The 11,953-nt window shown below is 41.2% G+C and overlaps 1 protein-coding gene across 1 annotated transcript in view; it reads right to left on the bottom strand.

Annotated features, from left to right (window-relative positions):
• Positions 1 to 11,953, bottom strand: part of ATP9A (ATPase, class II, type 9A) — a 55,333-nt gene that overhangs the window by 42,081 nt on the left and 1,299 nt on the right. Inside the window, exons 2-4 of the mRNA XM_009998760.1 lie at positions 3,919 to 4,063; positions 3,470 to 3,583; positions 36 to 144 (exon numbers count right to left, since the gene is read on the bottom strand). Of these exons, the coding sequence (XP_009997062.1) occupies positions 36 to 144; positions 3,470 to 3,583; positions 3,919 to 4,063 (368 nt within the window). The remainder of the gene's footprint in view (positions 1 to 35; positions 145 to 3,469; positions 3,584 to 3,918; positions 4,064 to 11,953) is intronic.

Genomic DNA, 11,953 nt, shown 5'->3' with positions numbered 1-11,953 from the left:
GGAGGCAGCGGCGGTGCTGGAGCCGCCGAGCTGACCTCTGGCTGTGAGCTTGCTGTAGATCTGCGAGTTCACTTCCTTGTCCCGCATGTAGCATCTGATCTCCTCCGCGGCCTCCCGGATGACGGTAACAGCGAGCACAAATCCCTAAAAGCAGCAGAAGGGGGGAAGCAGAATGGATGAAAAGGTCAGGAAAAAATCACATCTGCCTCTAATAAGCGCAATATTTATCAGTACCAAGGCCAAGGATCTGCATTTCCTTACTCTACCGTCTCTCACTAAATCATTGTCTTACTGTGTGTTCCTGTGCAGAACTACAAACTGACAACAGACTTGTTGCTTAAAAAATATGGTTGTTTCTCAGCTTTACCATGAATGCTGTGCCAGCACCTCTCAAGCAAACCTTTGTAAAGTTTAGCTGAACAGCAGAAATAGCGTATTCCATCTCACTTCACAGGTGAGTAACCAAGACTGAGAAGGGTTACTCGCAAGTCCAACGAAGACAGGATGTCTCAAATCTCAGTACTCTACCACAGAGCCATCAATGTTATCTCACCTCATCTGGAAGATTTCTTGATATAGAAATCTATACAGAAATTTTATATACACGCTTTTTCATATAGACAGATATATATATACACACAATGCATATGTATTCATGTATATGTATACACACACCTACACACTCAGCACTCTAAACATATTAATGTGAAATACTCATCATTGCACACTTGTCTCATGAGGGTTTCAGCCCTGCTTTTCTGTGGATATCAGCAGTCATTAATTTTCCTCTTGTCATGAGGAAAATACCCACATCGCATCCTTCATTATATAAAAAAACAACTGAATTAATGCAAAACTACATATTTATGCAGCTATTACCACAAAGTCATTTTTCATGAGGTACTATTAAGCTCAGACTCATTAAACAGTTAAAACACTCATTCATTATAGTAGAAAAATGAAGTTTTTACAGCCTGTATTCTTGAATATTGCAACCATGTAGGCATTATCTCTGTCAGTAAGAAACCTTTTTAAGAATGGGGGGAGTGTGATGTTAGAAAGTGACGGTTACATGAAAAACAAACAAAAATGTCCATAAAACCTCACCTACCCAAACAGAATAGTTTGCCAGTGGGTTACAATTTAAGTAACAGCTGTGCACACACCTCCAGAAACTGTGTGTACAAATTGTTAAGCTGGGCACAAAGAAGTTGTGAACCCGAACTCCACAACCACCTCAGCGAAGTCTTGCTGTGGAGCATTGCTAACACTGCCCAACACGGTAACAACTCAGATTCTCACGTATTTTTAAAACAACAAGTTATTTAGAATTACCTAAGCTAACAAGGCTGAAGGGAGGCAGTTTATTTAATTATTAAAACACTCATGTACACTTCTCTTTCTAGCTCTCACAATCCTATATAAGACTAAATAGTCCTCACTACATCTGCACCTAAATGTGTTATCTAGAAAAATTTATACTAGTCTGAAAATGCAACGTAGTATGTTTCTGCAGTATGAAAGACACATGAAGAGACCCAAGGATGGGCAATTATCTTTTTTTTAAATGCTGGTATTCAATTCTGTATTTACAAACATTGAAAGGAAGAAGCCATTAATGCAATATTTTCAGAGAAGCATTTCACACCCTCAGAGTTCAGGACCACAACCATTTGCTTTGCACCACTGTGGAAGACCTCTCATTCATTCCCACAGCCAACAAATCAAGAAAAGAATTAACATTTCTATTATATTTACAATGTGCATTTGTGTGTTTAGCTAGAAATTCCTAACTGTTTCCAAAATAAAAAAACTTATGTTTCAGCTACTTGAAGAGCCTTCAAATAATCTCCCCAAAATATTCCCACATGTGCAGACTCACTGTGTCATCTCATATGTCATTCCATCCCCAACACTCATATTAGCAGCCAGTAATGAACAAAGACCTTTCTTATCCTGCTTTCTGGCTGCTCTTATGCCAGTTCTAATTGCTTAACTGGCACAGACTATTCACAACTGCCAGCAAAGAGAGATCTTCTGTGTGCGTGTATACTTTATTTATAGGGCAGGTACTTGCAAAACTAGCATTAGATTCATACAGCAAATGGTATAGAGCACACATCTGAGAGAGAATTCAGCTAGATCCAGGCTTCAGTACAAAGAGAATGTTAGAAGCAGTGCCCCAAGGCTCTATTTTACTAGAGTTTCACTGTATTGACAGTCTAAAAGGCACAAAAAATTTGCTTTGCTCCTCCTCAGCTACCTCAAAAGAGGCACAATTTTTTACCACCATCATTTCTTAAATCAGCACACAAGTAGTGTCCTAGAAAGAGCCTTGTGCTTTTAAAATCAATTTCCAATTAGTTTTGTGTAATTTCTTTAAAGTGAAAAGGACATCTACCCTTGGAGGTTTTAAAAACTCAGGCAGATGAGTTAAACCAACCTATGTTTAAAGACAGCCCTGCTTTGAGCAGGCAGTTGGACAAGATGTCCCTCTGAACCAAATTTATTCTACAATACTATAAGCTGAAGTGCAGCAGAGATAGTCACAGAAGGAGAAATAGTAAGTTTTACTGGGATAAAAGAAAAAATAAACCAGGTACCTATATATAAGTACATAAGCAGTTACAACAGGCTCATGCAGTGCATTTTAGAGATTTTGGAAGCCCAGTCTATGCAATTATTCCTCCTTCTGTCCTTTGACAGCACCTGAGTTTCTGCTTCAAAACTGATTATGATTGATTTTCTTTGATCACAGGTGAAACACATGGCTCTCAAAAGAAAAGGCCAAATAGTTTACAGGAAAAAAGGAGTATATGCACCTTGAGTCAATGTGAATACGTTCCTATATATCTATTTTTATATGTGTGAGGTTTGTGGAGTGGGGGTGCTCAGTTTTTTCATTTGTTTTTTACAATGTGGTTAAACTATGAAGCAGCCTGTTGACCTATTCCAAGGCCACAGGTCAAACTGTTTGGCAGGGGAAAATAATTTGCCATCATTGCGCATCTGGCCGCTCATTAAGTGTCACCTTTGAAAGGTGCCCTTTGGTCCTTCACTACAGTTGCCAGGCTGGTCTGGGCTCCTGCAAGCATGGATCACCCCAGGAGGGCACAACATCCCACACAGACCCTCCAGGAGTACACCTTATGTTCAGATGCAGCTGTGAACAACACACACATTGCTCTGGTCTCCCAATTCTTTTTTCATGTTATTCATAAAGCCCTGATGCCCTTACAGTCACCAGGGCCAGGGGCAAGAGCTCTGTTCCTCTCATCCCCATCACACCTCTACAAAATAAAACTTAAGGGCAGAATAGGCATCTATGCTACCAGGAGTGCAAAGCAGGCCTGAAGAAGTAAACCAACAAAATTATTTAAGGCACAGACTTTAATCCTACAGAGAAGGCAAGACAAGAAATTGTCAAACACTGAAACTTTCTTGAATAAATAAACCTTAAATGACCTACCAGAGGAACCCAGTATGTGTAAAGTGCACCAAGTCTCATTTCAACAACAAATTGAGAGCAGGCCAAAAGCAAGAAATAAAGGTTGAAGAAGTATTTGAACTGGTTGAACAACACCTACAAAAAAAAAAAAAAAAAAAAAAGAGGACAGAGGAGATTAATGGAGTTCAGAAGTTATGCATACTGTACTACTCATGAGAAACATTTCTGCATGCTTCTCTAGTGTCAACATGCTACTTTAGGGCTGTCTTAAAGTAGTCCTGGACAGTCAGGGCAGATCCGTGTCTGGTTTGCTGCTATTCTAAGGCAGCCTTTGCAGGAGGCCCACCAAACAGAACCCAAACATAATTATTTCCTCCAGCTCAAGGTTCTGCACCTGTCTACTGTAAAACCACTAAAATTGGGGAAATCACTGGTGTGGGATGATGAAAAGTGACTTGTTTCACACTTACCCCAGGGAGAAATGTAAAAAAATTGTATTTCTGATTGTTGATCACATTGCGAGGGTATCTCTGGTCTCTCTTCTCTGGGTGGCCAAGCCAAACAGTACGAGGTCTTGGGTCTCTCCTCCCACAGCATCTTAAGCACTCACAACACCTACAGAAGGTACATTAATTAATTAATGAGTTAATTTTTAATGCATTACTATGACTCACCCACTCTATTAAATATTCTCATTATTCCATTATCCAGCTGTTCAAAATAACTGCTGATTTTTCACTTTTTCAACTCAGGCTTATATTAAAGCCATTACTTTGACACAATTTCTGGCCTTTGCTAAAAGGCTACAGGGGAATTCAGGAAAGCCACATTAGCTTCACTAAAACTGATACTGTTATTAAGGGATTTCCCCTTTACTCCAAGGGAGCTATTTAAAATCCACCTGTGAGATGTGAGGTAACTGGCTCTGAGCACCTGTACAAACCACCAGAACACAACGTGGCACCAAGGGTCACCTCAGCAGCCCCAACCCAGTCAGTGCCCTCACCTCTCCCTGCTGCCATTGGGGAGCTCTGGACTCACCACAGTCAATAAACAAATAGATAGAAGATGAGGCCTGTTAATGAAATTGCCCCAGCTGAAACCTCCAGCACACAGCTGCGTGTCATACACAACAAAACCACATTCCCTGCTCTGGAAACCACTGCAGGGCCTAGAAACTTCAGGCTAGAGGCTGCTTTTCTCAATGAAGAGACCCAGGGATGAGGATGAGGACACAGGCTCTAGAAAAACGTGGAGGATTTACACGTAACGGATTAAACAAGGGTAACAGCAGAGAACTGCTACCTTCTCTCCACAGGCCAGAGCCAGAGCCCTCAGGGCGTCCCATCCTGCCCGACACCCACTCGAGCCGCCTCATGGGGCCCACAACTTGGCTGCCCCAGCCGGCCAAAACTTGGCTCTCACACAAATGTTAGTGAATAAAACCGTGCCCTGCTCGATGTATCAGGTCCTTGCTTGAGGCAACGGATCAACAGAGTGTCAGTTACTTCATGGGAGACGCAAGGATTTATCAGCAATCCCTCGTGCCTTGAAAAAGCCTCTGTTCAAAATTGCACCATTGTACCCTCCCAAACCCCCAAAGACTAGTTTTTCTGTTGTCACTGCTTCTTACGGAAAGCCAATCTCCCTCCAAGCCCCCCTGCTCCTTTAAAAATAGCCCTATTGAATTTCATTGACATTCGGGAAAGGCAGATTGATAATCAAAAGCTTCAGAGCTCTTACAAGCATCCTCCCAGAAACCACTAAGATCTGCCTTGAATCAGGGTATTCTGCCAAGTAAGTTCAGTTGCACACACACCTAACCAAAATATATAACTACTTAAGGACGTAAACAAAGCATTCAACTCTTGAAGTCACTTGAAGTCTTTCCAGAAGACACATGCAGCATGATGAACACAGTTTAGACCTCACCACACAAAAGGTGGTTTCCTACCAAGATACCATTTTTTAATGTTTTATGCCCTGCTGGATGCAAATAAACAGAAAAAAAGTGTTATCAGTTAAGTCAATTCCTTCAGTAGACAAGAGGAATAAAAACCAACTTTGCATTCAGAACTAAAGAGAAGGCGTCACCATGTGACTCAGTGCTCCATCAGCAGGCACAGACATTAACTTCACAAGGATGACTTGCAAGATAATTTCTCACAAGCTTTTAAAACTAGACAAATGGATTTTTGCATAATCAAATTACTTTGACATTATTATATTTCATTAAGAGTGGCAGATGAGTCCTGAAAAGGTGGATTTTCTCTAGTCTGTGCTCTAGAGTAACCTAAGCCTTAAGTGTACAGGTGCCACCCAAACACAGGAGGTTTTCTCACTGAAAGCAGCTTTCAGACCAAAATGCTGACAAGGCAGAGCACCACACAGCACCCACACAGCAGCAGCGAAGGAACATAAAATCACAAGTTTTAGATGGTGCCAAACGTCTCTTACCAGCTCCATGTAAGTTAAATCCCCCACAATTCCAAAACCTGAATACTTGTGAGGTCCCCCAATTTTAATACCAATCCCACTGCTTTCACTTACACACATTTATCACTGACCATGTAGAGAAGAGATTTATCAATGCATCTGCAGTTGTCAACCCTGACTTGAAAACTCTTCAGTTTGCAAACTCTTCTTCTACTGAAGAAAATTAGGAGAATGCAGGAAAATCTGACAGGAATAAATAGAGTGGATAATGTGAACATTTCAAAACCCCGATAGCAATGAATACCTAAATGAAATTACTGGAATAAAATAATTTGGAGATGCTTTACTGTTCAAGCATATACGAGAATCATCAGACCTCTGCTTACCTTCAGACAGGTACACTGCCTGTTATTCTGTATTTATACCATTTCTAAGACAGTGGACTTCCATCTTTGACTATTCCCTAGGTAGTACCTTAAAAGTAACCGACTTCAAAAAGTTACACTCACCACTGAAACTGACATCTTTTGTCAAACCTACAAACTTCTTTTCTTGTTAAGAAAAATTAACTAGTAGATCTTTTTTTCCCACATGGTTGTGCTTAATAACCCACATCTGAAAGGCAGTTACCAACAGGAGATAAACAGTAAAGTTTGTGTTAAACACTCAAATTCATAAACTCTACTTCAGAAGTATCTTTATTAGCATGATACCTTTTAACTGCAGTTTTCTTCTGTGTTTGTAGATGAAGACCAGAGACAAATAGTGACTTGTATCCCAAATGTATTTTAATGGAAAATACTGAAAATTGTGCTATTTGGATTGCAACAAAATATAGATAAGCCCTATGGATGGGGGGAAAAAAAGGAAAAAAAAATTGTTTTCCTTTTTCATGATGGAGAAAACCACACAAGACTAGACTTGATTCCATGTTTTAATGACTATGAATTCAGAATAACCTGTATGATAATACTCCAAGTAAGAGGCTTTGCCCAGGGGACCAAGCCTGGTGTCCACACACTCTGTTTCATCACAACTTGCTTCCCAGTTGAAGAGAGAGTCAGTCTGCCCTTGTAATCAGACATCTGAAACCAGTTACCTTTGTTTATTTTTTAGGCTGGGTTGTTCTCCACAGCCTCTTTCAGGGATTGTACTCAACGGCAAAAATACCTAAATACCTATATCATAATATTTACAATAGGATAAGACTCAAAGAGGGTACTACTATAGTTTAGTAAATTTTTTACCTGTGCTGGTAGTTTTTTTAAAAAAAGTAAAATTCACCAATACGTTCCAAAGAACTTTCCAAATATTTAGACAGAACTTCAAAACAATACCTAGATCTCCAAAGCAGACTTCCAGACATTTTAATAAGCTAAATGGCTTTTCAGCATTTTTGCTTCATGAATGTATAAAAAAAAGGCAAATTAACCCCACAACCTAAGCAGAACATTCTACCTTAAGAAAAACACACTCTGCCAAAATGCTTACATACAATTATACTGCTGTTAGTCTTTTCCAAATCACCAGGAACCCACTACTCTGAATGCTAACATCTAGCACTGCAAAACTGCTTACAATTGCATGGTCCTAAATGAAGTGGCAGCCCCTGACACTGACAGCACCTACAGAGAGCAGGGAAGTGGAAGACAATTGCACAAAAGTTCAGTAACCCAAAATTTAGCCCACGTTCTGCAATTAAAGCCATCGCCTCTTGCAGTGTTCACACTGCAGAGGGAATAAGTTCCTGCAAGAATTTTAATTTACAAATGCTGTGTTACTTTAAGGTTTTATAGTCAATCTAAAAACATACCAGTTCCAAGTATAAGCAAGAAAGTGCATGGGAGAATCTGCTGTGTAAAAATAAATTTTGTGAAATTCCTGCCTGGCTAGAGACAGTTTTTGCAAGCCCCTGAGTTACAGTGAAAGCAAACTGAAAATCTAATTAGACAAACAGAAGAAAAACTTCCTGCCTAGCAAGTTTTTGAAGGTGATTATCAGTAATATCAATGCTCAAGTAAAGAACATCCAGTGTTTCTGCTAAGAAGTCCCCTACACAGCCTTTTAGCATGAGGGTTCCATGCAACATAGAGGAATTTGTTAAAAAAAAAAGTCTGACAAATGAACACAATACTACAACCAGCAAAAACAGAGTTGCATGTTGCAACACTCTAACTGGGGAGGTTTATCAGTGCTCAGGAATCCCATTACATCATTGTCTTGTAGCCTCCTGTAGAGCCTGTAGTGCTGAGCAATGAACTCCTGCCCCCACGGCTGAAAATCCTGAAAATCAGCAAATGCTGATCTTTATCCCATATACATTCAAAGATCCCCAAAGAGTTTTTGTTATGAAGGCAACTAGCCAATCCTAATGCTGGCATTTAATTCTTAATTATCCTGTAACCTTGTTTTCTCCTCTTGCCCCACAAACCCCACAGCACACTGCCAGTGCTTTGCCAGGCAGGCACAGAGCAGAAATCCACAATCCAACCCGGGGCTAGCAGGAACATTAAGCAGTGACAGTTATCTCTGCACACTAATTGTGCAAGCGCCAGCCAATGCCTTGTGGAAATAAGCTGGAAAAGGAGCTTTTGGTAAGAACACAGACATTTCTCAAGCACAACCACGTCTCTCCTCTTAAAGGCAGATGTTTATTATTGACCCGCAAAGACACTCCATTGCCATAATTTTATTTTTTTTTAACTTTTAAATGATGTCTTAAACTTCATTAAGTAAGAATACATTACTAAGCTCATTAGTTCTACTTTAAAATCCTCTGTGTGACATCTGTGATCCTTACAAAGCACTTTACACAAACAGGAGTGGCTGCAACAGCAAATCATGTTTTAATGAACTGGCAGGTTCATGGCAGGTTTCATTAACCTGCCCAGGGTCACGAGCAGACAAGACAGTTTCACTACCTGGATCCTTTCTGCCTTACACGTGCAGATGCTGCCATGTGAGTGAACACTGGTCTCCACAGCCACTTCTATTACTGCACCAGGCTGCGTTGGCACAACACATGGTGCAACACCAGTGAAAGCCCAGCACACACTGGCACTGCACTTCTGCTGCACACTCACAGGAGCCAAAGCAGAAGTTCCCAAAGCTGCCAAGGACTTGTACGGCAAGGAGAGATGGCCACGCTTATGTGCAAAGTCCTGGGCTGTGTGGCTAAATATCTGACTTGAGATGCCCATGTGCTGAGATGACAAAATACAACTCATACTAAGAGGAAAAATCACAGAAAGTTAAGGAAAGAAGAATGTTTGGAAAGGAAAGGAACATTTCAGACAGTCTCATTTTCCCTTCTCAAAAAAAAACCCAAAAACCCCACAACCACTCAGAAGCATCTCTTTCAATATGAACTGTATCCAACACTTGGAGTTCTGTAAGTGCTGTGGCTCTTAATCTGCACAGGGATCTCTACGAATGGGGAGGTGGTGAAGCACACACAGTCTACTTCACTTTGGATGAACTTTGTTTACAAAAACACATTCTTAGTGATGATGTAAGAAGCAGTAATATGACAGATTGACTGTCAGATGCCAGATGAACACCCTTTACCAAGAAGCAGTTTTTATTTATCAATGCATCATGTTTGATGGAGAAGTATTTGACAAAGCAAATGAAAAATGCTTTCAAGGACATTTTTCATGTGAAACAAACCTAATGGAAAAACAGTGTCACATTTGTCTAATACTGGGGTAATATTTGTCAAATTAGTGCTGAAGTTAATCAACATATTTAATCATTTCTACAACAGGCACATTTCTCGGATGACAATTCTACGTTTCGCACAGGCTGTTCTCTTAAAGTCCATGGCTCCTTTAATATACAAACCAACCTTCCACATTTCATTATTTTAAAAGCATACAAAGATCTTTCCATTTATTTAAAAAAACAAACCAACCAACACCCAAAACACCAACACAGAGCCTTTATATGCACCTCCACATGATTCAAACATCCCCGTTTCAGACCATGCGACGGCACAGCTGGGGTGGCTCAGGAAGGGGCCAGGAGCACGGCTGTTCCCACAGCCCACCCCTGCCCATCCACCAAGTGCAAAACAGCTCGGCTGTGGGAAACCAGCCCAGCTCTGCACGTGCCCAGGCACACCCACACGCAGGCAGACGGAGGGCAGGAGCTCCCATCTCTCTCTGTTGACTTTGAAATGGAATTTGCCATTTTAAATAGAGCCAGAGTACACACGCACGTACGATGGAATGGCAGCACAAAATGTTACTGTGAAGCTCCTCCTTCCCTGTCTCATTCCCCATTCTTCCCCCCGCGTTTCTGGATCAGGGCCTTTCTACACTGTAGAGGCACGAGCACAGCAGTTTGCTGGTTTCAAAAATATGCCTTGCAGGATTGTGGACTGAGACCATAAGGTATTTAGGGAAAAACTTGTGTCATGCACAAAAGGGCGCATTGGGGGTGCTTGAGGAACCTGCAGTTCCCATCCCAGCAGAGCTCAGCCCCTGGGAAGCTCAGACTCACTTGCCATCCCACCAACAGTCCTGCTGCAGCTAATATTATTCTTCTCTCCTAATTGGCCTCTATCTCAATAGTGGCTTTCAGAGTGCTGCAAAGCGTTTGCAAGAATATGGCTGAATGCAAGACATACAGCTGCAGGATTCAGAGCTTAGCCTTTGATTGCAGCAAGGACGATCCACATTAAAGTGACTCTCAGGAACAGATAACCACTTCTTCCACTGCTTTATTAAGCACATGGTTTCTCTTTGACACAGACCTCAGCTGTCTGTACCATCATTCATCTCTGCAAGGCTACTGTGCAAGTTCCTCCCTGGCTCCTCTTCAAAGTATGCTGGAGGCTGAGGCTGTAATGAAAGCCTTGCTTGGATGACACCTGCCCTTTGCTGCCTACGTGAGAATTAGGCATTTCTTTTATATGATGTCATCCAGTACATGAACAGAAATCCGTCCCTCACTCCAGAAGGCCCCACCAACAAAACTCTGCCTGAGACACTTGCTCTGACTGGTGTGAGGAAAACCCCACAGCAGGAACTGCAGTCAGGCAGTTCCCAAATAGTTACCGCTCCAAACAAAAACCGTAAATCCAAGTTATTCAGACTGCTATTAAAAAAATACAACCTAATCTTCCTTCACAAATTCATGCTGCCAGAATTTCTTGCTAACACTGGAAACATCATCTCTGTGACTGCTAATCAGGTAGAGCCCACAACCAAAAATCACAGCTTAGGTTAGAAGAAGGCAATTTCTCTTACATCCTAACCACATCATAATACCCAAGAGGGCCTTGGTGGAGATTAGAGAACTTTAGGAAAATAAATAATTCAAGAAGCTTTGAGAAATTTCTCAGGCATCCACCCCTTCTTCATCCCTTTGAATCACGTCATGGAATATAAGGCCATGGTGGCTGCACCTTGTGGAACTTGCCCAGAGATGCCTGTTACACGGGCACCAGGGAATGACTTGCTGCATCACACACACCTCCCAGCTCAGTATCAACTGGCACGGACACTGCTACTTCAGCTCCTAGAAACAATGTTGATACTAAGGAATAATTCTCATAATGAATAAACTATGTATAACAACTTCAGATAGAGGAACCTAAATCGAAACTACCGATCAAAACCATAACAAACAAGGGAAAAAGTATCAATTTCCTCTTGTTCTACCAATCAGGATTTCCTACGATATTTTGGATTATTTTGCTATTATCACTTACCACAGTTTAAAAACCAAATTATCCAGGGACAAATGAAACACTGCAATAACTGACAGCCAGGTAACGTGGATACCCTGTACACCTACCTCACTGTATACAAACCAACCTGTCTGGATAGTGGTGCAATTTCCCACTGAAACAGTATCAAAGGATCGTTTTTTTTTTTAACTTCCTGCATGGGGATACCAATAGAAATATACACATACATCTCCTTTAGGAACACAACCCACAGTCAGGAGACTGTATTGTTTTAACAGATAAAACAGAGCCTCCTGCGTTTAGACACAGATCCGAAATAAAGCATTTCTGGTCCAACCCTAAACCTCAGCCAAGGCCGAGCGCTCGGCCAAGCA

This window comes from Chaetura pelagica, unplaced genomic scaffold, assembly GCF_000747805.2.
Source record: "Chaetura pelagica isolate M959 unplaced genomic scaffold, ChaPel_1.0 scaffold275, whole genome shotgun sequence".
NCBI classification, from domain to species: Eukaryota; Metazoa; Chordata; class Aves; order Apodiformes; family Apodidae; genus Chaetura; species Chaetura pelagica.
The sequence above is the reverse complement of the archived record's forward strand: the minus strand, read 5'-3'. Positions and strand labels throughout refer to the sequence as shown.